Here is a 25,312-nt window from a genome sequence, read left to right on the forward strand (position 1 = left end):
TCTATGACACAATTGGACTATAGAGGTACAATTTTCTCCCCTGTCTCAGGGAAAAGACTTTGTATCCTCATGAAAAAGTATAGCTCATAGAGTGTAGTTTATGTGCACCAGGCAAGTGTATGTTATCTGTGAACTCATTTTATATTCTTATTAGATGAAACAGAAGTCATGTGGGGAGTACTCGCTCATCCTCCTTGAAGGCTCAGATTGGGGTGTCTAAATTTGCGTGGATGTAACCAAGATGAGAAAAAGGAGGAGTGGTAGTATGTTTGAGGAAAAGAATCTGGATGTTTTGGCTCTGAGTAAAACAAAGCTCAAGAGTAAAGGGGAAGAGTGGTTTGGAAATGTCTTGGGAGTAAAGTCGGGGTTGGTGAGAGGACAAGAGCAAAGGAAGCAGTAGCACTACTCCGGAAGCAAGAGTTGTGGGAGTATGTGATAGAGTGTAAGAAAGTAAGCTAGATTGATAAGGTAAAACTGAAAGTGGATAGAGAGAGATGGGTGATTATTGGTGCCTTTGCACCTGGGTATGAGAAGAATCATGAGAGGCAAGTGTTTTGGGAGCAGCTGAGTGAGTGTGTTAGCAGTTTTGATGTATGAGACCAGGTTATAGTGATGAGTGATTTGAATGGAAAGGTGAGTAATGTGGCAGTTGAGGGTATAATTGGTGTACATGGGTTGTTCAGTGTTGTAAATGGAAGTGGTGAAGAGCTTTTAGATTTGTGTGCTGAAAAAGGACTGGTGATTGGGAATACCTGGTTTAAGAACAGAGATACACATAAGTATACGTATGTAAGTAGGAGAGAAGGCTAGAGATCGTTATTGTATTACGTGTTGATTGATAGGCATGTTAAAGAGACTTTTGGATGTTAATGTGCTGAAAGGGGCAACTGAAGGGATGTCTGATCATTATCTTGTGGAGGCGAAGGTGAAGATTTGTAGAGGTTTTCAGAAATGAAGATAGAATGTTGGGGTGAAGAGAGTGGTGAGAGTAAGTGAGCTTGGAAAGGAGACTTGTGTGAGGAAGTACCAGGAGAGACTGAGTGCAGAATGGAAAAAGATGAGAGCAAAAGACGTAAGGGGAGTGGGGAGGAATGGGATGTTTTAAGGGAAGCAGTGATGGCTTGTGCAAAAGATGCCTGTGACATTAGAAAGGTAGGAGATGGACAGATTAGAAAGGGTAGTGAGTGGCGGGATGAAGAAGTAAGATTGTTAGTGAAAGAGAAAAGAGAGGCATTTGGATGATTTTTGTAGGGAAATAGTGCAAATGACTGGGGGATGTGTAAAGGAAAAAGAAGCAGGAGGTCAGGAGAAAGATGAGAGGCGAAAAAAAGGGCAAATGAAAGTTGGGGTGAGAGAGTATCGTTAAATTTTAGGGAGAATAAAAAGATGTTTTGGAAGGAGGTAAATAAAGTGCATAAGACAAGAGAACAAATGGGAACATCAGTGAAGGGGGCTAATGGGGAGGTAATAACAAGTAGTGGTGAAGTGAAGGGATGGTGTGAGTATTGTGAAGGTTTGTTGAATGTGTTTGATGATTGTGTGGCAGATATACGGTGTTTTGGTTGAGGTGGTGTGCGAAGTGAGAGGGTTAGGGAGAATGGTTTGGTAAATAGAGAAGAGGTAATGAAAGCTTTGTGGAAGACGAAAGTGGGCAAGGCAGCAGGTTTGGATGGTATTGCAGTGGAATTTATTATAAAAGGGGGTGACTGTGTTGTTGACTGGTTGGTGTGGATATTCAGTGTATGTGTGGTTCATGATGAAGTGCCTAAGGATTGGTGAAATGCATGCATAGTGCCATTGTGCAAAGGCAAAGGGAATAAAAGTGAGTGTTCAGATTCGAGAGGTATAAGTTTGCTTGAGTATTCCTGGGAAATTATATGTGAGGGTATTAATTGAGAGGGTGAAAGTAGGTACAGAGCATCAGATTAGGGAAGAGCAGTGTGGTTTCAGAAGTGGTAGATGATGTGTGGATCAAGTGTTTGCTTTGAAGAGTGTGAGAAATACTTAGAAAAACAAATGGATTTGCATGTAGCATTTATGGGTCTGGAGAAGGCCTATGATAAAGTTGAGAGAGATGCTCTGTGGAAGGTATTAAGAGTATATGTTGTGAGAGGTAAGTTGCTATAAGCAGTGAAAAGTTTTTATCGAGGATGTAAGGCATGTGTATGAGCAGGAAGTGAGGAAAGTGAATGGTTCCCAGTGAATGTCAGTTTGCGGCAGGGGTGCATGATATCTCCATGGTTGTTTGATTTGTTTATGGATGGGGTTGTAAGCGAGGTGAATGCAAGAGTTTTGGAGATAGGGGCAAGTATGCAGTCTGTTGTGGATGAGAGGGCTTGGCAAGTGAGGTAGTTGTTGTTCTCTGATGATACAGCACTGGTGGCTGATTCATGTGAGAAACTGCAGAAGCTAGTGACTGAGTTTGGTAAAGTGCGTGAAAGAAGAAAGCTGTGAGTAAATGTGAATAAGTGGTTCAGTAGGGTTGAGGGTCAAGTCAATTGGGAGGCAAGTTTGAATGGAGAAAACCTGGAGGAAGTGAAGTGTTTTAGATATCTGGGAGTGGATTTAGCAGCGGATGGAACTATGGAAGCAGAAGTGTGTCACAGGGTGGGGGAGGCGGCAAAGGTTCTGGGAGTGAAGAATGTGTGGAAGGCGAGAATGTTATCTTGGAGAGCAAAAATGGGTATGTTTGAAGGAATAGTGGTTCCAGTTATGTTATATGGTTGCGAGGCGTGGGTTGTAGATTGGGTTGTGCGGAGGAGGGTGGATGTGTTGGAAATGAGATGTTTGAGGACATTATGTGGTATGAAGTGGTTTGATCGAGTAAGTAATGAAAGGGTAAGAGAGATATGTGGTAATATAAAGAGTGTGGCTGAGAGGGCAGAAGAGGGTGTCTGGAAATGGTTTGGTCACATGGAACGAATGAGTGAGGAAAGATTGACAAAGAGGATATATGTGTCAGAGGTGGAGGGAACAAGAAGTGGAAGACTAAATTGGGGGTGGAAGGATTGAGTGATAAAGATTTTGAGCGATCTGGGCCTGAACACACAGGAGGATGGAAGGTGTGCAAGGAATAGAGTGAATTGGAACACTGTGGTATACCGGTGTCGTCTTGCTGTCAGTGGATTGAACCAGGGTATGTGAAGCGTCTGGGGTAAACCAAGGAAATTTTTGTGGGGCCCGGAGGTGGAAAAGGAGCTGTGGTTTCGGTGCATTACACATGACAGCTGGAGACTGAGCGTGAACAAATGTGGCCTTTGTTGTCCTTTCCTAGCTCTACCTTGCGCCCATGCATGTGTGTGTGTGTGTGTGTGTGTGTGTGTGCCATTTAATGTGTTGTGGGGTGGCAATGGGAAAGGATGAATGCAGCAAGTATGAATATTTCCATGTATATATATATCAAGTCAATTGGGAGGTGAGTTTGAATGGTGAGAGGCTGGAGGAAGTGAAGTGTTTTAGATATCTGGGAGTGGATCTGTCAGCGGATGGAACCATGGAAGCGGAAGTGGATCATAGGGTGGGGGAGGGGGCGAAAATTTTGGGAGCCTTGAAAAATGTGTGGAAGTCGAGAACATTATCCCGGAAAGCAAAAATGGGTATGTTTGAAGGAATAGTAGTTCCAACAATGTTGTATGGTTGCGAGGCGTGGGCTATGGATAGTGTTGTGCGCAGGAGGATGGATGTGCTGGAAATGAGATGTTTGAGGACAATGTGTGGTGTGAGGTGGTTTGATCGAGTAAGCAACGTAAGGGTAAGAGAGATGTGTGGAAATAAAAAGAGCGTGGTTGAGAGAGCAGAAGAGGGTGTTTTGAAATGGTTTGGGCACATGGAGAGAATGAGTGAGGAAAGATTGACCAAGAGGATATATGTGTCGGAGGTGGAGGGAACGAGGAGAAGAGGGAGACCAAATTGGAGGTGGAAAGATGGAGTGAAAAGGATTTTGTGTGATCGGGGCCTGAACATGCAGGAGGGTGAAAGGAGGGCAAGGAATAGAGTGAATTGGAGCGATGTGGTATACAGGGGTTGACGTGCTGTCAGTGGATTGAATCAAGGCATGTGAAGCGTCTGGGGTAAACCATGGAAGGCTGTGTAGGTATGTATATTTGCGTGTGTGGACGTGTGTATGTACATGTGTATGGGGGGGGTTGGGCCATTTCTTTCGTCTGTTTCCTTGCGCTACCTCGCAAACGCGGGAGACAGCGACAAAGTATAAAAAAAAAAAAAAAAAAAAAAATATATATATGTCTGTGTATTTTTTTTTTTTTTTTGTCGCTGTCTCCTGCGTTTGCGAGGTAGCGCAAGGAAACAGACGAAAGAAATGGCCCAACCCACCCCCATACACATGTATATACATACGTCCAAACACGCAAATATACATACCTACACAGCTTTCCATGGTATACCCCAGACGCTTCACATGCCCTGATTCAATCCACTGACAGCACATCAACCCCGGTATACCACATCGATCCAATTCACTCTATTCCTTGCCCTCCTTTCACCCTCCTGCATGTTCAGGCCCCGATCACACAAAATCTTTTTCACTCCATCTTTCCACCTCCAATTTGGTCTCCCACTTCTCCTCGTTCCCTCCACCTCCGACACATATATCCTCTTGGTCAATCTTTCCTCACTCATTCTCTCCATGTGCCCAAACCATTTCAAAACACCCTCTTCTGCTCTCTCAACCACGCTCTTTTTATTTCCACACATCTCTCTTACCCTTACGTTACTTACTCGATCAAACCACCTCACACCACACATTGTCCTCAAACATCTCATTTCCAGCACATCCATCCTCCTGCGCACAACTCTATCCATAGCCCACACCTCGCAACCATACAACATTGTTGGAACCACTATTCCTTCAAACATACCCATTTTTGCTTTCGGAGATAATGTTCTCGACTTCCACACATTCTTCAAGGCTCCCAGGATTTCCCCCCCCCCCCACCCTATGATCCACTTCCGCTTCCATGGTTCCATCCGCTGCCAGATCCACTCCCAGATATCTAAAACACTTCACTTCCTCCACTTTTTCTCCATTCAAACTTACCTCCCAATTGACTTGACCCTCAACCCTACTGTACCTAATTACCTTGCTCTTATTCACATTTACTCTTAACTTTCTTCTTTCACACACTATACCAAACTCAGTCACCAGCTTCTGCAGTTTCTCACATGAATCAGCCACCAGCGCTGTATCATCAGCGAACAACAACTGACTCACTTCCCAAGCTCTCTCATCCCCAACAGACTTCATACTTGCCCCTCTTTCCAAACCTCTTGCATTCACCTCCCTAACAACCCCATCCATAAACAAATTAAACATCCATGGAGACATCACACACCCCTGCCGCAAACCTACATTCACTGAGAACCAATCACTTTCCTCTCTTCCTACACGTACACATGCCTTACATCCTCGATAAAAACTTTTCACTGCTTCTAACAACTTTCCTCCCACACCATATATTCTTAATACCTTCCACAGAGCATCTCTATCAACTCTATCATATGCCTTCTCCAGATCCATAAATGCTACATACAAATCCATTTGCTTTTCTAAGTATTTCTCACATACATTCTTCAAAGCAAACACCTGATCCACACATCCTCTACCACTTCTGAAACCACACTGCTCTTCCCCAGTCTGATGCTCTGTACATCCCTTCACCCTCTCAATCAATACCCTCCCATATAATTTACCAGGAATACTCAACAAACTTATACCTCTGTAATTTGAGCACTCACTCTTATCCCCTTTGCCTTTGTACAATGGCACTATGCACGCATTCCGCCAATCCTCAGGCACCTCACCATGAGTCATACATACATTAAATAACCTTACCAACCAGTCAATAATACAGTCACCCCCTTTTTTAATAAATTCCACTGCAATACCATCCAAACCTGCTGCCTTGCCGGCTTTCACCTTCCGCAAAGCTTTTACTACCTCTTCTCTGTTTACCAAATCATTTTCCCTAACCCTCTCACTTTGCACACCACCTCGACCAAAACACCCTATATCTGCCACTCTATCATCAAACACATTCAACAAACCTTCAAAATACTCACTCCATCTCCTTCTCACATCACCACTACTTGTTTTCACCTCCCCATTTGCGCCCTTCACTGAAGTTCCCATTTGCTCCCTTGTCTTACGCACTTTATTTACCTCCTTCCAGAACATCTGTGTATGTATGTGTATGTATATGTTGAATTGTATGGTTATGTATATGTGCATGTGTGGATATGTATGTACATACGTGTGTATGTGGGTGGGTTGAGCCAATCTTTTGTCTGTTTCCTTGTGTTACCTCACTAACGCAGGAGACAATGACAAAGTATGATAATAAAAAATAATAGAAATTAAAAAATTCCATTTAATGTGTTGCGGGGTGGCAACGGAATGGATGAATGCAGCAAGTATGAATATGTACATATATATATATATATTATCTCAGTGAATGTAGGTTTGCGGCAGGGGTGTGTGATGGCTCCATGGTTGTTTAATTTGTTTATGGATGGGGTTGTTAGGGAGGTAAATGCAAGAGTTTTGGAAAGAGGGGCAAGTATGAAGTCTGTTGGGGATGAGAGAGCTTGGGAAGTGAGTCAGTTGTTGTTCGCTGATGATACAGCGCTGGTGGCTGATTCATGTGAGAAACTGCAGAAGCTGGTGACTGAGTTTGGTAAAGTGTGTGGAAGAAGAAAGTTAAGAGTAAATATGAATAAGAGCAAGGTTATTAGGTACAGTAGGGTTGAGGGTCAAGTCAATTGGGAGGTGAGTTTGAATGGAGAAAAACTGGAGGAAGTGAAGTGTTTTAGATATCTGGGAGTGGATCTGGCAGCGGATGGAACCATGGAAGCGGAAGTGGATCATAGGGTGGGGGAGGGGGCGAAAATTCTGGGAGCCTTGAAGAATGTGTGGAAGTCGAGAACATTATCTCGGAAAGCAAAAATGGGTATGTTTGAAGGAATAGTGGTTCCAACAATGTTGTATGGTTGCGAGGCGTGGGCTATGGATAGAGTTGTGCGCAGGAGGATGGATGTGCTGGAAATGAGATGTTTGAGGACAATGTGTGGTGTGAGGTGGTTTGATCGAGTGAGTAACGTAAGGGTAAGAGAGATGTGTGGAAATAAAAAGAGCGTGGTTGAGAGAGCAGAAGAGGGTGTTTTGAAGTGGTTTGGGCACAAGGAGAGGATGAGTGAGGAAAGATTGACCAAGAGGATATATGTGTCGGAGGTGGAGGGAGCAAGGAGAAGAGGGAGACCAAATTGGAGGTGGAAAGATGGAGTGAAAAAGATTTTGTGTGATCGGGGCCTGAACATGCAGGAGGGTGAAAGGAGGGCAAGGAATAGAGTGAATTGGAGCGATGTGGTATACCGGGTTTGACGTGCTGTCAGTGGATTGAATCAAGGCATGTGAAGCGTCTGGGGTAAACCATGGAAAGCTGTGTAGGTATGTATATTTGCGTGTGTGGACGTATGTATATACATATGTATGGGGGGGGTTGGGCCATTTCTTTCGTCTGTTTCCTTGCGCTACCTCGCAAACACGGGAGACAGCGACAAAGTATAAAAAAAAAAAAAAATTACCCCTGGGGATAGGGGAGAAAGAATACTTCCCACGTATTCCCTGCGTGTCGTAGAAGGTGACTAAAAGGGGAGGGAGCGGGGGGCTGGAAATCCTCCCCTCTCATTTTTTTTTTTTTTTTTTAATTTTCCAAAAGAAGGAACAGAGAATTCGGCCAGGTGAGGGTATTCCCTCAAAGGCCCAGTCCTCTGTTCTTAACGCTACCTCGCTAATGCGGGAAATGGCGAATAGTTTGAAAGAAAAAGAAAGATATATATATATGTATATGTCTGTGTGTATATATATATGTATGTTATACGTTGAAATTTATAGTTATATATATGTGCATGTGTGAGCGTGTATGTACATACAGTTAGGTTCGGTAAAATGCTATCTGCTGGCTATGTGCGCCTGTTGGGAAATAACCGGTGTAGACCCCATTGCTCACCAATGCGAGACGAAGGGTATTCGAGTACATAGTATTCGAATAGTTATTTCCTATTAGCCAGGCCCATAGCCTAGCGGTTAGCATTCCCGCCTCTTGCACAGGGGTCCCAGGTTCGATCCTGGCTGTTGGAGGTTTGTATGTTATACATGTGTATGTGGGTGGGTTGGGCCATTCTTTCGTCTGTTTCCTTGTGCTTCCTCACTAATACGGGAGACAGCGACAAAGTATAATGATAGAAAATAATAAAAATTAAATGAAGACATGCATAAGAGAGTGCTTAAAGAATAACTTTTTTTTTCATGTTGTTGAACCATTTAGATTATTCCTGTAATTCCATCAGTTGTATAGGGAACTAGAGTGCTAGATTAAGGTGTAGTAGCTTCTGTCCTTGAAATATTTAATCAATACCACTCATTTTATATTTTTTCTTAGCATATGGATGATGAGTCTCAAGCTGAGCAAGCTATTCAAAAGCTTGATGGGCATGAACTCCATGGCTTGCGTTTGACAGTCCAGAAGTCAACTTCACGTAGCAGACCACAAGCAGGGATGGGAAACAGAGATTTGTACTTCCGCTTTGGACCTGGTGAGCGAGGTCACAGCTTTGGAAATCGATATGACCCCTATCCACCACCACCTCCACCCAGATATGCCAGGGACCGTATGTTGCGCTTCAGGGTTAGTTGCAGTTGTATGTTTGTTGACTTGAATTATAAAAGTAATGGTTTATTTTCACACAGATTGCTGTGATTTTGTGAATCACTAGTGCTAAAATTTATTAACCAGGTTATAAGAGAGAGTACCTGTGTTCTGTTTATTGTCTTTACCTCCATTTCTGTATATATTGGCTGGACGAAGTGTACCTTCATCTTGGAACTGGGCCTCCCTGCTCTTTGTTATCATTCAGGATTAGGGTTAGGGACCTCCACTTAAGCAAAATTTGTTTCACCAAATATGTATGACTTTCTGCTTTTGATACAGTCTTTGCACTTGATAATTGTGTTAAAGATGATAGATTAGATAAATGGGATGAAGTTTACAAAAGCTTACATCCTATTTATACTCACAGATGCACTGTGCTGGAGCTCTTCATAACTCTTTGTTGTTCACTCTGAATTAACTGAGTAGTTTAGGCTTCCATCTCCATTCACCTTTTCACCCTCATTAATTCTTATTCTGTAAAATGTTCCCCAATGTGGAAAAAACAATAAAACTTTTTCCCCTCTGGAATATCTTTACATCATATGTGATGTTATTGAAGTATTCAAGGAAATAAACAAAGATGTAGTAAACCTTCTGTAATGGTATGAGAGGGGGTTGAGCAGGCGGGGGAGGGTCCTGGCTGGCAGCAAGGATCCTCTGTGATTATGTGAGTATTCAATGATTATGTTTATTTTCTAGGTGCGATTTCATTTTACACACTGCTAAACACATTAAACACTTTATTGTTATTTTTTTTCAATGCATGATTTTACACATCCCATGTGTATCATTTGCATTTTTTTCACACACATACACACACACATATATATTGAGGATGTAAGGCATGTGTACGTGTAGGAAGAGAGGAAAGTGATTGGTTCTCAGTGAATGTAGGTTTGCGGCAGGGGTGTGTGATGTCTCCATGGTTGTTTAATTTGTTTATAGATGGGGTTGTTAGGGAGGTGAATGCAAGAGTTTTGGAAAGAGGGGCAAGTATGAAGTCTGTTGGGGATGAGAGAGCTTGGGAAGTGAGTCAGTTGTTGTTCGTTGATGATACAGCGCTGGTGGCTGATTCATGTGAGAAACTGCAGAAGCTGGTGACTGAGTTTGGTAAAGTGTGTGAAAGAAGAAAGTTAAGAGTAAATGTGAATAAGAGCAAGGTTATTAGGTACAGTAGGGTTGAGGGTCAAGTCAATTGGGAGGTGAGTTTGAATGGAGAAAAACTGGAGGAAGTGAAGTGTTTTAGATATCTGGGAGTGGATCTGGCAGCGGATGGAACCATGGAAGCGGAAGTGGATCATAGGGTGGGGGAGGGGGCGAAAATTCTGGGAGCCTTGAAGAATGTGTGGAAGTCGAGAACATTATCTCGGAAAGCAAAAATGGGTATGTTTGAAGGAATAGTGGTTCCAACAATGTTGTATGGTTGCGAGGCGTGGGCTATGGATAGAGTTGTGCGCAGGAGGATGGATGTGCTGGAAATGAGATGTTTGAGGACAATGTGTGGTGTTAGGTGGTTTGATCGAGTAAGTAACGTAAGGGTAAGAGAGATGTGTGGAAATAAAAAGAGCGTGGTTGAGAGAGCAGAAGAGGGTGTTTTGAAATGGTTCAGGGACATGGAGAGAATGAGTGAGGAAAGATTGACCAAGAGAATATATGTGTCGGAGGTGGAGGGAACGAGGAGAAGAGGGAGACCAAATTGGAGGTGGAAAGATGGAGTGAAAAAGATTTTGTGTGATCGGGGCCTGAACATGCAGGAGGGTGAAAGGAGGGCAAGGAATAGAGTGAATTGGAGGGATGTGGTATACCGGGGTTGACATGCTGTCAATGGATTGAATCAAAGCATGTGAAGAGTCTGGGGTAAACCATGGAAAGCTGTGTAGGTATGTATATTTGCGTGTGTGGACGTATGTATATACATGTGTATGGGGGTGGGTTGGGCCATTTCTATCGTCTGTTTCCTTGCGCTACCTCGCAAACGCGGGAGACAGCGACAAATCAAAAAAAAAAAAAAATAATTTACCAGGAATACTCAACAAACTTATACCTCTGTAATTTCAACACTCACTTTTATCCCCTTTGCCTTTGTACAGTAGCACTATGCAAGCATTCCACCAATCCTCAGGCACCTCACCATGAGACATACATACATTAAATAACCTTACCAACCAGTCAACAATACAGTCACCTTCTTTTTTAATAAATTCCACTGCAGTGCCATCCAAACCCGCTGCCTTGCTGGCTTTCATCTTCCGCAAAGCTTTTACTACCTCATCTCTGTTTACCAAATCATCCTCCCTAACCCTCTCACTTTGCACACCACCTTGACCAAAACACCTTATATATGCCACTCTATTATCAAACACAGTCAACAAACCTTCAAAATACTCACTCCATCTCCTTCTCACATCACCACTACTTGTTATCACCTCCCCATTAGCCCCCTTTACTGAAGTTCCCATTTGTTCCCTTGTCTTGCACACTTTATTTACCTCCTTCTAAAACATCTTTTTATTCTCCCTGAAATTTAATGATACTCTCTCACCCCAACTCTCATTTGCCCTCTTTTTCACCTCTTGCACCTTTCTCTTGACCTCCTGCCTCTTTCTTTTTTACATCTCCCATTCATTTGCATTATTTTCCTGCAAATTCGTCCAAATGCCTCTCTCTTCTCTTTCACTAATAATCTTACTTCTTTATCCCACCACTCACTACCCTCTCTAATCTGCCCACCTCCCACACTTCTCATGCCACAAGCATCTTTTGCACAAGCCATCAGTGCTTCCCTAAATACATCCCATTCCTTCCCCACTCCCCTTCCCTCCTTTGTTCTCACCTTTTTCCATTCTGTACTCAGTCTCTCCTGGTACTTCCTCACACAAGTCTCCTTCCCAAGCTCACTTACTCTCACCACTCTCTTCACCCCAACATTCTCTCTTCTTTTCTGAAAACCTCTACAAATCTTCACCTATGCCTCCACAAGATAATGATCAGACATCCCTCCAGTTGCACCTCTCAGCACATTAACCTCCAAAAGTTTCTCTTTTGTGAGCCTATCAATTAACACGTAATCGAATAACGCTCTCTGGCCATCTCTCCTACTTACATACGTGTACTTATGTATATCTCTCTTTTTAAACCAGGTATTCCCAATCACCAGTCCTTTTTCATCACATAAATCTACAAGCTCTTCTCCATTTCCATTTACAACACTGAACACCCCATGTATACCAATTATTCCCTTAACTGCCACATTATTCACCTTGGCATTCAAATCACCCATCACTATAACCCAGTCTTGTGCATCGAAACCACTAACACACGCATTCAACTGCTCCCAAAACACTTGCCTCTCATGATCTTTCTTCTCATGCCCAGGTGCATATGCACCAATTATCACCCATCTCTCTTCATCCGCTTTCAGTTTTACCCATATCAATTTAGAGTTTACTTTCTTACACTCTATCACATACTCCCACCACTCCTGTTTCAGGAGTAGTGCTACTCCTTCCCTTGCTCTTGTCCTCTCAGTAACCCCTGACTTTACTCCCAAGACATTCCCAAACCACTCTTCCCCTTTACCCTTGAGCTATGTTTCACTCAGAGCCAAAACATCGAGGTTCTTTCCTCAAACATACTACCTATCTCTCCTTTTCTCTCATCTTGGTTACATCCACACACATTTAGACACCCCAGTCTGAGTCTTCGAGGAGGATGAGCACTCTCCGCTTGACTCCTTCTGTTTCCCCTTTTCGAAAGTTAAAATACAAGGAGGGGAGGGTTTCTAGCCCCCCGCTCCCGTCCCCTTTAGTCGCCTTCTACGACACGTGAGGAATGCGTGGGAAGTATTCTTTCTCCCCTATCCCCAGGGATATATATATATATATATATAGATACTTAGAAAAGTGAGGAAAGATTGACCAAGAGGATATATGTGTTAGAGGTGGAGGGAACAAGTAGAAGTGGGAGACCAAATTGGAGGTGGAAAGATGGAATGAAAAAGATTTTGAGTGATCGGGGCCTGAACATGCAGGAGGGTGAAAGGCGTGCAAGGAATAAATTGGAACGATGTGGTATACCGGGTTCGACATGCTGTCAGTGGATTGAACCAGGGCATGTGAAGCATCTGGGGTAAACCATGGAAAGTTCTGTGGGGCCTGGATGTGGAAAGGGATCTGTGGTTTCAGTGCATTATTACATGACAGCTAGAGACTGAGTGTGAACGAATGGGGCCTTTGTTGTCTTTTCCTAGCGCTACCTCGCACACATGAGGGGGGAGGGGGCTGTTTTTCCATGTGTGGCGGGGTGGCAATGGGGATAAATAAAGGCAGACAGTATGAATTATGTACATGTGTATATATGTATATGTCTGTGTGTGTATATATATGTGTACATTGAGATGTATAGGTATGTATATTTGCGTGTGTGGACGTGTATATATATACATGTGTATGTGGGTGGGTTGGGCCATTATTTCGTCTGTTTCCTTGCGCTACCTTGCTAACGCAGGAGACAGTGACAAAGCAAACTAAATATATAAAAAAAACATTTAGAAAAGCAAATGGATTTGTATGTAGCATTTATTGACCTGGAGAAGGCATATGATAGAGTTGATAGAAATGCTCTGTGGAAGGTATTAAGAATATATGGTGTGGGAGGCAAGTTGTTAGAAGCAGTGAAAAGTTTTTATCTAGGATGTAAGGCATTTGTACATGTAGAGAGAGAGGAAAGTGATTGGTTTTCAGTGAATGTAGGTTTGCGGCAGGGGTGTGTGATGTCTCCATGGTTGTTTAATCTGTTTATGGATGGGGTTGTTAGGGAGGTGAATGCAAGAGTTTTGGAAAGAGGGGCAAGTATGCAGTCTGTTGTGAATGAGAGAGCTTGGGAAGTGAGTCAGTTGTTGTTCGCTGATGATACAGCGCTGGTGGCTGATTCATGAGAGAAACTGCAGAAGCTGGTGACTGAGTCTGGTAAAGTGTGTGAAAGAAGAAAGTTGAGAGTAAATGTGAATAAGAGCAAGGTTATTAGGTACAGTAGGGTTGAGGGTCAAGTGAATTGGGAGGTAAGTTTGAATGGAGAAAAATTGGAGGAAGTGAAGTGTTTTAGATATCTGGGAGTGGATTTGGCAGCGAATGGAAGCGGAAGTGAATCATAGGGTGGGGGAGAGGGCAAAAATTCTGGGAGCCTTGAAGAATGTGTGGAAGTCGAGAACATTATCTCGGAAAGCAAAAATGGGTATGTTTGAAGGAATAGTGGTTCCAACAATGTTGTATGGTTGTGAAGCGTGGGCTATGGATAGTTGTGCGGAGGAGGGTGGGTGTGCTTGAAATGAGATGTGTGAGGACAATATGTGGTGTGAGGTGGTTTGATCGAGTAAGCAATAATAGGGTGAGAGAGATGTGTGGTAATAAAAAGAGTGTGGTTTAGAGAACAGAAGAGGGTGTTTTGAAATGGTTTGGTCACATGGAGAGAATGAGTGAGAAAGATTGACCAAGAGGATATATGTGTCAGAGGTGGAGGGAACGAGGAGAAGTGGGAGACCAAATTGGAGGTGGAATGATGGAGTGAAAAAGATTTTGAATGATTGGAGCCTGAACATGCAGGAGGGTGAAAGGCGTGGAAGGAATAGAGTGAATTGGAACGATGTGGTATACCGGGGTCGACATGCTGTCAATGGATTGAACCAGGGCATGTGAAGCGTCTGGGGTAAACCATGGAAAGTTCTGTGGGGCCTGGATGTGGAAAGGGAGCTGTGGTTTCGGTGCATTATTACGTGACAGCTAGACACTGAGTATGAATGAATGGGGCCTTTGTTGTCTTTTCTAGCGCTACTTGTCATACCTGAGGGGGGAGGGGGTTGTTGTTATTTCAATGTGTGGCGAGGTGGTAAATGAGTGGGAGATGTATAAAAGAAAGAGGTAGGAGGTCAAGAGAAAGGTGCAAGAGGTGAAAAAGAGGGCAAATGAGAGTTGGGGTGAGAGAGTATCATTAAATTTTAGGGGGAATAGAAAGGTGTTTTGGAAGAAGGTAAATAAAGTGCGTAAGACAAGGGAAGAAATGGGAACTTCAGTGAAGGGTGCTAATGGGGAGGTGATAACAAGTAGTGGTGATGTGAGAAGGAGATGGAGTGAGTATTTTGAAGGTTTGTTGAATGTGTTTGATGATAGAGTGGCAGATATAGGGTGTTTGGTCTAGGTGGTATGCAAAGTTAGAGGGTTAGGGAGAATGATTTGATAAACAGAGAAGAGGTAGTAAAAGCTTTGCGGAAGATGAAAGCCGGCATGGCAGCGGCTTTGGATGGTATTGCAGTGGAATTTATTAAAAAAGGGGGCGACTGTATTGTTGACTGGTTGGTAAGGTTATTTAATGTATGTATGACTCATTGTGAGGTGCCTGAGGATTGGAGGAATGCTTGCATAGTGCCATTGTACAAAGGCAAAGGGGATAAAAATGAGTGCTCAAATTACAGAGGTATAAGTTTGTTGAGTATTCCTGATAAATTATATGGGAGGGTATTGATTGAGAGGGTGAAGGCATGTACAGAGCATCAGATTGGGGAAGAGCAGTGTGGTTTCAGAAGTGGTAGAGGATGTGTGGATCAGGTGTTTGCTTTGAAGAATGTATGTGAGAAATACTTAGAAAAGCTAATGCATTTGTAGGTAACATTTATGGATCTGGAGAAGTCTTATGATAAGAGTTGATAGTGATGCTCTGTGGAAGGTATTACAAATATATGGTGCGGGAGGCAAGTTGTTAGAAGCAGTGAAAAGTTTTTATCAAGGATGTAAGGCATTTGTATGTGTAGGAAGAGAGGAAAGTGATTGGTTCTCAGTAAATGTAGGTTTGCGGCAGGGGTGTGTGATGTCTGAATGGTTGTTTAATTTGTTTATGGATGGGGTTGTTAGGGAGATGAATGCAAGAGTTTTGGAGGTAGGGGCAAGTATGCAGTGTGTTGTGATGAGAGAGCTTGGGGAGTGAGTCAGTTGTTGTTCGATGATGATACATCGCTGGTGGCTGATTTGTGTGAGAAGCTGCAGAAGCTGGTGACTGAGTTTGGTAAAGTGTGTGAAAGAAGAAAGTTGAGTGTAAATGTGAATAAGAGCAAGGTTATTGGGTTCAGTAGGATTGAGTGATAAGATAATTGGGAGGTAAGTTTGAATGGAAAAAAACTGGAGGAAGTGAAGTGTTTTAGATATCTGGGAGTGGATTTAGCAGCAGATGTAACTATGGAAATGGAAGCGAGTCACAGGGTGGAGGAGGGGGTGTAGGATCTGGGAGTGTTGAAGAATATGTGGAAGGCGAGAACATTATTTCAGAGAGCAAAAATGGGTATGTTTGAAGAAATAGTGATTCCAACAATGTTATGTGGTTGCGAGGCATGGGGTATAGTATAGTTAGGGTTATACAGGGGGTGGATATGTTTGAAAGTAAATGTTTGAGGACAACATTATCTCATGTCACTATTCCCAACACTAGAGTGACATCATCCATCCTCCGGTCCAGTACCTGAACCCAGGTCATCTAGGCATACACTGTTAAGTGAAGTAGTGAAACAAGAGGTGAATATTTAAATGCCTCTTAGTCTGTTTTCCTATGGTAATAGTGATAGACTTAGGATTTTTCTTCTCTTTATTCTTAATCATGAGATAATGTAGATTGTTTAGAATTAGGCTTGGAAACTTCTTGAGTGTCTTGATTCCTTTAGCACCTAAACCATAGTCTATCTTATGGTGATCCTTTAGAGATGGTTGTGTATCCAGCTTCTACAGTTTTCCTTTTGGGGATGATATCACTTACAGGCATAGTGTACAGCAAAAACATGGACTTCAACCCATAAGGCTAGAAGTTGATATTGTCAAGCAGTATAAAGGGTATATTTATTTTGGACATATTATTGAGAAACAGCTTGACGAAATTATGCTTCCACTTTCATCCTTACTGTAATGTGTACAGGATGCAGTATCCAAGCTTGGTAGTGCTAGAGTTAAGTTGTTACAATTACCTCACAGCTAATTTTGATGTTTGCATTTTCATCTATAATCATATACTGTTTTTCAGGATGATATGTTTGAGCGACGCCCTTCACTGCCTCCTCTTTCTGAATACATGAAATATGGTCGACAGTTTCCACAACTATCTCGGTTAGTGTATTTTATGATAAATATTTTTATTTGGAACGATAGCACATTGGCAGAGTCTACTTACTCTTGCTTATGTTCTTGATATACAGGTTGAGCATCCCTGTCTGAAAATCCGAAACTTTTTGAGTGTTGACTTTACGTTACCAGTGGAAAATTCCACTCCTGAACACATTATTTTTTCATTGTCTTAATGGCATTTCATATTACTGTTAAGTACCTATGTGTGAGTAAGTGTAAGAAGTGATTGCTTATCTGTAGCATATAGATTTAGAGTCAGGAATGAAGGCGATGCCAAACAACTACAGATTGTCCACATGGGCGGCTGAGGTTGTGACACCTTATCTTTCTGATAGTCTAGTGTTATACACACTTTGTTTCATGTACAAAATTATTAGAAATATTTTATGAATTACCTTCAGACTATGTGTATAAGGTGCATATGAAACATAAATGGATTTTGTGTTTAGACTTGGGCCCCATCCCCAATATATCTCATTATGTATATGCACATACTCCAGAATTTAAGAAAAAAAAAAATCCATCCCAAACACTTTTGGTCCCAGGCATTTTGGATAACGGTTGCTCAACCTGTACTTATATTTTTGCTATTGATCCATGTTCCTTGACTGGTTAGCATATAGACAAAACTTAATGTCATATTTTTCATGAAAATTAGGTATGAAAAATACCTTAATTCTTCTCATGATCTCTGCTTTCATTCTCAGAAAGATAAAACTTTTGATAGAAATTAGTACATAAAGTGAAAAATTCATAAAACTGGCATGTTGCCCTATAGTCCCCCTTTAAATGCCAACTTTGGCACCGTGGGAGAATTTACTGTGGTCATCCTTATGTAGTGTCTTTACTGATTTTCCCAAGGATGGGTACTGCTCTGCTGGCAAGAGTGCCCTAGTTGTGCTTGCCGTATAGTGTAGGTTAATTTGGCTGGGTTGGAATTCTACATCCCTCTTCTTAAAAAAAAAAAAAAAAACTTGCTCCAATGCCTGTTGCATCAGGGACAGCATATTGGGTCATGAAACTCTTCTCTTTCCCTGGAGCTCCCTCTGCTTTCATTCTTATTTGGAATCACAGCAAAGCTGTTCTCTTGTAAAGTCATGGACACTTTTCTTGTAAAGGAAGAGTGCTGACTGAATCAACAAGTATTTCTGGTCCCTAACCAAATGCCATTTAATTTAATCTTTCCCCTTTTCTAAGCTTATCAATCAGTTGCTAACTCTCCAACTGGTAAACTGAACGTTTTTGGTACTTTATTTCCTGTAATTCAACTTTGGAAGATACTACATCTCTAGTCCTCTTCCCCAGTCTTTATTACTTTAACAACTCAAAGAGGGCATGGCTTATTACCTTTTGCTGTTCTACATTCAGTATTTCTTGGTATTTCTTCACAAGTCTCTTTTCTAAGCTCACTTACTCTCGATACTCTCCTTACCATCACTGTTTCCTCTTCTCCAAAAAGCCTCTACAAATCTTCACCTTCAACTCCACAGTATAGTGATCTGACATGCCCCTCTTAGCACATTTACATCCAAGAGTCTGTCTGTTTTACATGCCTGTCAGTTGATATGTAATCCATTAATGCCCACTTACCTTCTCTCCTACTCACTTATGTATACTCTTGTATGTCTCTCTGTTTAAACAGAATGTTCCTTGTCACCAGAACTTGTTAAGCACACAACTCCACAAGCTTTCACCATTTGCATTCATAAATATGAATACCCCATTCCTCCCATTTACACTCTGAACTGTACATTACTCACTTTTGCATTTCATTCACCTATTACTAATACCTGGTCTCTTACATCAAAACTGCTGACACACTCACTCGGCTGCTCCCAAAACACTTGCCTGTAATGATCTTGAACATTCTCCACTACTGTATAACTTCCAGGCTGCTCATTGAGTAGATTGTTGATAGTGTGTAGATCTTGTCATGTGACTTGAAGAGCTTGTCATGCAAATTGAAAACAGCTAATTTTTTTGGCTGGTAGACAATGTTTCATGCAGCTTTGCCCATTGGCTGTAACTGCACCATGGTCGAATGGGCTGGCTTGGTCAAACCTCCCAAAGATGATATGCATGGCAGAGAGGAAGCCATTGAGGAGAAGCTGGTGCTGGAGGAGTTTATCCCAAAACTCAAGAACAACCTAAATTGAATAAGCACACAACAGGAAAATCTATATGAAAGCTAATAATGTAATCAGCCACTTTTGCCAGAATTAGTCAGTTTAACTCTATAACATCTCAGTTAGGTTTTTCCAGTCTTGTGAATCTCTGTTTTCAGGTTTTAAGAAATGTATCTAGCCCTCAGATTTCAAAGCCACTCATATAACTGTCAATGCCTTTTAGAGGTATATTTCATCCCCTTTTATCACACTGACAATGTGCAGAAATTTTGTGGGTGTTTCAGCACATTATGTTAAAATGTGCTGGAGTATGGCCTGAATGTCAGGTAAGCTGCCACCGCACATCCTTTCTATTTTACTTACACTGAAAAATTGACTACTGATCATTATTGTTGTATATGATAAATCTTGTTATAATCACTGATTCATTGATATGGTTTTTTAATAACAGCAAAATTTTTGAAATTTGTAAAATTTCCAGCTGCACAAGTCAGATAAGGTCAATTGGGTGCTGATAGCACTGCCACAAATTATTCAAGAAACACATTTTCTAGCCTCGTTGTGGTCAACTTTCATTCTCCTCACGATCCAAAGACAGACTGTCATATAAGTAATAAAGGATCGTCTTTTACCTGGTTCTTTAAATCTGGCTAAAAGTCTTTCAGTTTCATTTCCAGAAAAGACTGTCATTGGCATGATTGGAGGATGACTGACTGTGGGGAGAAATTATTATGCAATGCAACCACATTGGAAGGCCTTGAATACAGGCATGAAACTTAGTGCATAAATTTACATCTGCATCTACAGGAGTTGCTTAGCTCATGTAAATATGTGCTTAAAGGAGTTGAGGTGTTAGAGAATTTTGTATGGTTCACTTTCATTGATAGACTCTCCACTTGATTCCAATAATGCATTCCCTTCAAATACATAGTTACTTTTCTTTTCACAATATGGGTTTACACCAATATTGACTATATGAAGAATAGGTTGCATAATGATGTAACAAGTCAGTCACTCCTACCCTTCACAAGTTATACTCCCAGTTATGATAAAAGTGCCTGTAATGGCTTGAGGAAACTAGGAGTTAATAGAGAAAAAAACATGAAATTCATCTCGAGCAATGTACTAGCTTCTGGGAAAAAAACTTCCCAGCATGCCTGCTTGATTGTGAAAGTTCACTCTGAACCAGCTTATTTACAGGTAGTTGTATGTTAAAATGCAAATATATCCTATTACATGAATCTGGCTGATATAATATTTTCTTGTGAATTGCATGGTGATTATTGAAGTCGAATTTTATTGAATTGGTCTTTTCAAGTTTGAATTATTAATACCCTTGTAGTCCCCTCTGGCACTGGGAGCAGCTACTTGTATGTGGTCTTAACTTTTAGTGCTAATGTTGTAAGCATATAGATAATACTGGATATTTTGTGTTATACAAATGTTGAGTGTTTGTGGTTGATAGGTGATTGTTCTGAGTGCTCTGTTTTATGTGGGTTGTACCTGTTAAAATTGCTTTTGACAGGGTGGATGGCCAGGAAGGCAAAGGGTAATGTAGGCAGGAGCAGATGAATTGTTTTTAGAGGATGATGCATGAATTGTTTTTAGAGGATACTGCAGGATTCTTTTTTCAAATCTGGTGCTGGTAAGTATTCTGAGAGTATTGAGTCTTCATCTTGAAGTTTGTAATGTGGGGTGTGAATGCTATGCATTTCAAGTGTGATACAAGTTGTGAGTGGTTGACAAGTCACAGTTATGGGAGAGTGCAGTTGGACCTAGGTCTGTCCAGAATTTAGTGAATGACTATAAATCCCATTAGAGGTGCTGACATTGTTTTGAATGAGCCAGTGTTGTAATTGCATGATGCAGTGTTGCATGATATTTGGTATTGCTTGTGTAGTGCCATGGTGCTGCGATATATTCGTGAGATCATGTGCATATGACATGACTTTAACACTGTGGTCTGTACAAGGTCATGTAGGAAGATTGAGGTGGGTTCAAGAATGAACTCCTCCCCCTAGAGGAGGGATGGAGAAAGAACTGCTCCTTGGGGAACCTCACTGTAGTATTTTGAAGGTGAGGCCCTTGTGATTCACTCTTGCTTGGCAGCCAGCTGTGAAGTTGACAACCAGTTTTTGTCATTTTTGTGGAGATTGGTGTATCTTTTGTATGAGGCTGTGCTGGGAATTCACTGTCAAATGCTTTGTCGATATCTGTTGTAACTACATAACTGCTTTGTGTACGTTTTTTTGGTGGTTGAAGCCTTCCAGGATGTGTAGTATGGTTTTATGTGTAGGGTGGAGGAGAGTGATAAGGTCTAAAGCCATGCTGTATGGATGAGCGATCTATTGGTTGACTGTTGTGGATCAGCTTTCTTTGGAGTCTGGTATTTAGTTTGGAGGGGTTTTGGTTGGGTACTGTGATGGCGGATTTTCAGATAAACCTTTGGGATTTATTCGCATAAAAAAACAATAATATATATATATCCCTGGGGATAGGAGAGAAAGAATACTTCCCACGTATTCCCTGTGTGTCATAGAAGGCGACTAAAAGGGGAGGGAGCGGGGGGCTGGAAATCCTCCCCTCGTTTTTTTTTTTAATTTTCCAAAAGAAGGAACAGAGAAGGGGGCAAGGTGAGGATATTCCCTCATAGGCCCAGTCCTCTGTTCTTAATGCTACCTTGCTAACGCGGGAAATGGCGAATAGTTTGAAAGAAAAAAGAATATATTTTTTTTTTTTTTTTTTTTTATACTTTGTCGCTGTCTCCCGCGTTTGCGAGGTAGCGCAAGGAAACAGACGAAAGAAATGGCCCAACCCCCCCCCCCCCCATACACATGTACATACACATGTCCACACACGCAAATATACATACCTACACAGCTTTCCATGGTTTACCCCAGACGCTTCACATGCCTTGATTCACTCCACTGACAGCACGTCAACCCCTGTATACCACATCGCTCCAATTCACTCTATTCCTTGCCCTCCTTTCACCCTCCTGCATGTTCAGGCCCCGATCACACAAAATCTTTTTCACTCCATCTTTCCACCTCCAATTTGGTCTCCCTCTTCTCCTCGTTCCCTCCACCTCCGACACATATATCCTCTTGGTCAATCTTTCCTCACTCATTCTCTCCATGTGCCCAAACCATTTCAAAACACCCTCTTCTGCTCTCTCAACCACGCTCTTTTTATTTCCACACATCTCTCTTACCCTTACGTTACTTACTCGATCAAACCACCTCACACCACACATTGTCCTCAAACATCTCATTTCCAGCACATCCATCCTCCTGCGCACAACTCTATCCATAGCCCACGCCTCGCAACCATACAACATTGTTGGAACCACTATTCCTTCAAACATACCCATTTTTGCTTTCCGAGATAATGTTCTCGACTTCCACACATTTTTCAAGGCTCCCAAAATTTTCACCCCCTCCCCCACCCTATGATATATATATATATATATATATATATATATATATATATATATATATATATATTTTTTTTTATACTTTGTCGCTGTCTCCCGCGTTTGCGAGGTAGCGCAAGGAAACAGACGAAAGAAATGGCCCAACCCCCCCCCCCCCCCATACACATGTATATACATACGTCCACACACGCAAATATACATACCTACACAGCTTTCCATGGTTTACCCCAGACGCTTCACATGCCTTGATTCAATCCACTGACAGCACATCAACCCCGGTATACCACATCGCTCCAATTCACTCTATTCCTTGCCCTCCTTTCACCCTCCTGCATGTTCAGGCCCCGATCACACAAAATCTTTTTCACTCCATCTTTCCACCTCCAATTTGGTCTCCCTCTTCTCCTTGCTCCCTCCACCTCCGACACATATATCCTCTTGGTCAATCTTTCCTCACTCATCCTCTCCATGTGCCCAAACCACTTCAAAACACCCTCTTCTGCTCTCTCAACCACGCTCTTTTTATTTCCACACATCTCTCTTACCCTTACGTTACTCACTCGATCAAACCACCTCACACCACACATTGTCCTCAAACATCTCATTTCCAGCACATCCATCCTCCTGCGCACAACTCTATCCATAGCCCACGCCTCGCAACCATACAACATTGTTGGAACCACTATTCCTTCAAACATACCCATTTTTGCTTTCCGAGATAATGTTCTCGACTTCCACACATTCTTCAAGGCCCCCAGAATTTTCGCCCCCTCCCCCACCCTATGATCCACTTCCGCTTCCATGGTTCCATCCGCTGCCAGATCCACTCCCAGATATCTAAAACACTTCACTTCCTCCAGTTTTTCTCCATTCAAACTCACCTCCCAATTGACTTGACCCTCAACCCTACTGTTAGTGGTTTTGATGCACGAGACCGGGTTATAGTGATGGGTGATTTGAATGCAAAGGTGAGTAATGTGGCAGTTGAGGGAATAATTGGTATACATGGGGTGTTCAGTGTTGTAAATGGAAATGGTGAAGAGCTTGTAGATTTATGTGCTGAAAAAGGACTGATGATTGGGAATACCTGGTTTAAAAAGCGAGATATACATAAGTATACTTATGTAAGTAGGAGAGATGGCCAGAGAGCGTTATTGGATTACGTGTTAATTGACAGGCGTGCGAAAGAGAGACTTTTGGATGTTAATGTGCTGAGAGGTGCATCTGGAGGGATGCCTGATCATTATCTTGTGGAGGCTAAGGTGAAGATTTGTATGGGTTTTCAGAAAAGAAGAGTGAATGTTGGGGTGAAGAGGGTGGTGAGAGTAAGTGAGCTTGAGAAGGAGACCTGTGTGAGGAAGTACCAGGAGAGACTGAGTACAGAATGGAAAAAGGTGAGAACAATGGAAGCAAGGGGAGTGGGGGAGGAATGGGATGTATTTAGGGAATCAGTGATGGATTGCGCAAAAGATGCTTGTGGCATTAGAAGAGTGGGAGGTGGGTTGATTAGAAAGGGTAGTGAGTGGTGGGATGAAGAAGTAAGAGTATTAGTGAAAGAGAAGAGAGAGGCATTTGGACGATTTTTGCAGGGAAAAAATGCAATTGAGTGGGAGATGTATAAAAGAAAGAGACAGGAGGTCAAGAGAAAGGTGCAAGAGGTGAAAAAAAGGGCAAATGAGAGTTGGGGTGAGAGAGTATCATTAAATTTTAGGGAGAATAAAAAGATGTTCTGGAAGGAGGTAAATAAAGTGCGTAAGACAAGGGAGCAAATGGGAACTTCAGTGAAGGGCGCAAATGGGGAGGTGATAGCAAGTAGTGGTGATGTGAGAAGGAGATGGAGTGAGTATTTTGAAGGTTTGTTGAATGTGTTTGATGATAGAGTGGCAGATATAGGGTGTTTTGGTCGAGGTGGTGTGCAAAGTGAGAGGGTTAGGGAAAATGATTTGGTAAACAGAGAAGAGGTAGTGAAAGCTTTGCGGAAGATGAAAGCCGGCAAGGCAGCAGGTTTGGATGGTATTGCAGTGGAATTTATTAAAAAAGGGGGTGACTGTATTGTTGACTGGTTGGTAAGGTTATTTAATGTATGTATGACTCATGGTGAGGTGCCTGAGGATTGGCGGAATGCGTGCATAGTGCCATTGTACAAAGGCAAAGGGGATAAGAGTGAGTGCTCAAATTACAGAGGTATAAGTTTGTTGAGTATTCCTGGTAAATTATATGGGAGGGTATTGATTGAGAGGGTGAAGGCATGTACAGAGCATCAGATTGGGGAAGAGCAGTGTGGTTTCAGAAGTGGTAGAGGATGTGTGGATCAGGTGTTTGCTTTGAAGAATGTATGTGAGAAATACTTAGAAAAGCAAATGGATTTGTATGTAGCATTTATGGATCTGGAGAAGGCATATGATAGAGTTGATAGAGATGCTCTGTGGAAGGTATTAAGAATATATGGTGTGGGAGGCAAGTTGTTAGAAGCAGTGAAAAGTTTTTATCGAGGATGTAAGGCATGTGTACGTGTAGGAAGAGAGGAAAGTGATTGGTTCTCAGTGAATGTAGGTTTGCGGCAGGGGTGTGTGATGTCTCCATGGTTGTTTAATTTGTTTATGGATGGGGTTGTTAGGGAGGTAAATGCAAGAGTTTTGGAAAGAGGGGCAAGTATGAAGTCTGTTGGGGATGAGAGAGCTTGGGAAGTGAGTCAGTTGTTGTTCGCTGATGATACAGCGCTGGTGGCTGATTCATGTGAGAAACTGCAGAAGCTGGTGACTGAGTTTGGTAAAGTGTGTGGAAGAAGAAAGTTAAGAGTAAATGTGAATAAGAGCAAGGTTATTAGGTACAGTAGAGTTGAGGGTCAAGTCAATTGGGAGGTGAGTT

At 42.1% G+C, this 25,312-nt stretch overlaps 1 protein-coding gene across 6 annotated transcripts in view; it reads left to right on the forward strand.

Moving 5' to 3' along the window:
- The window catches only part of LOC139753124 (uncharacterized), an 82,365-nt gene that overhangs the window by 47,918 nt on the left and 9,135 nt on the right, over positions 1–25,312 (forward strand). For all 6 annotated transcript variants that reach the window (XM_071669236.1, XM_071669238.1, XM_071669239.1 and 3 more), the window contains exons 6-7: positions 8,457–8,702; positions 16,782–16,864. In XM_071669236.1, the coding sequence (XP_071525337.1) occupies positions 8,457–8,702; positions 16,782–16,864 (329 nt within the window). The remainder of the gene's footprint in view (positions 1–8,456; positions 8,703–16,781; positions 16,865–25,312) is intronic.

Source organism: Panulirus ornatus, chromosome 14, assembly GCF_036320965.1.
Source record: "Panulirus ornatus isolate Po-2019 chromosome 14, ASM3632096v1, whole genome shotgun sequence".
NCBI lineage: Eukaryota > Metazoa > Arthropoda > Malacostraca > Decapoda > Palinuridae > Panulirus > Panulirus ornatus.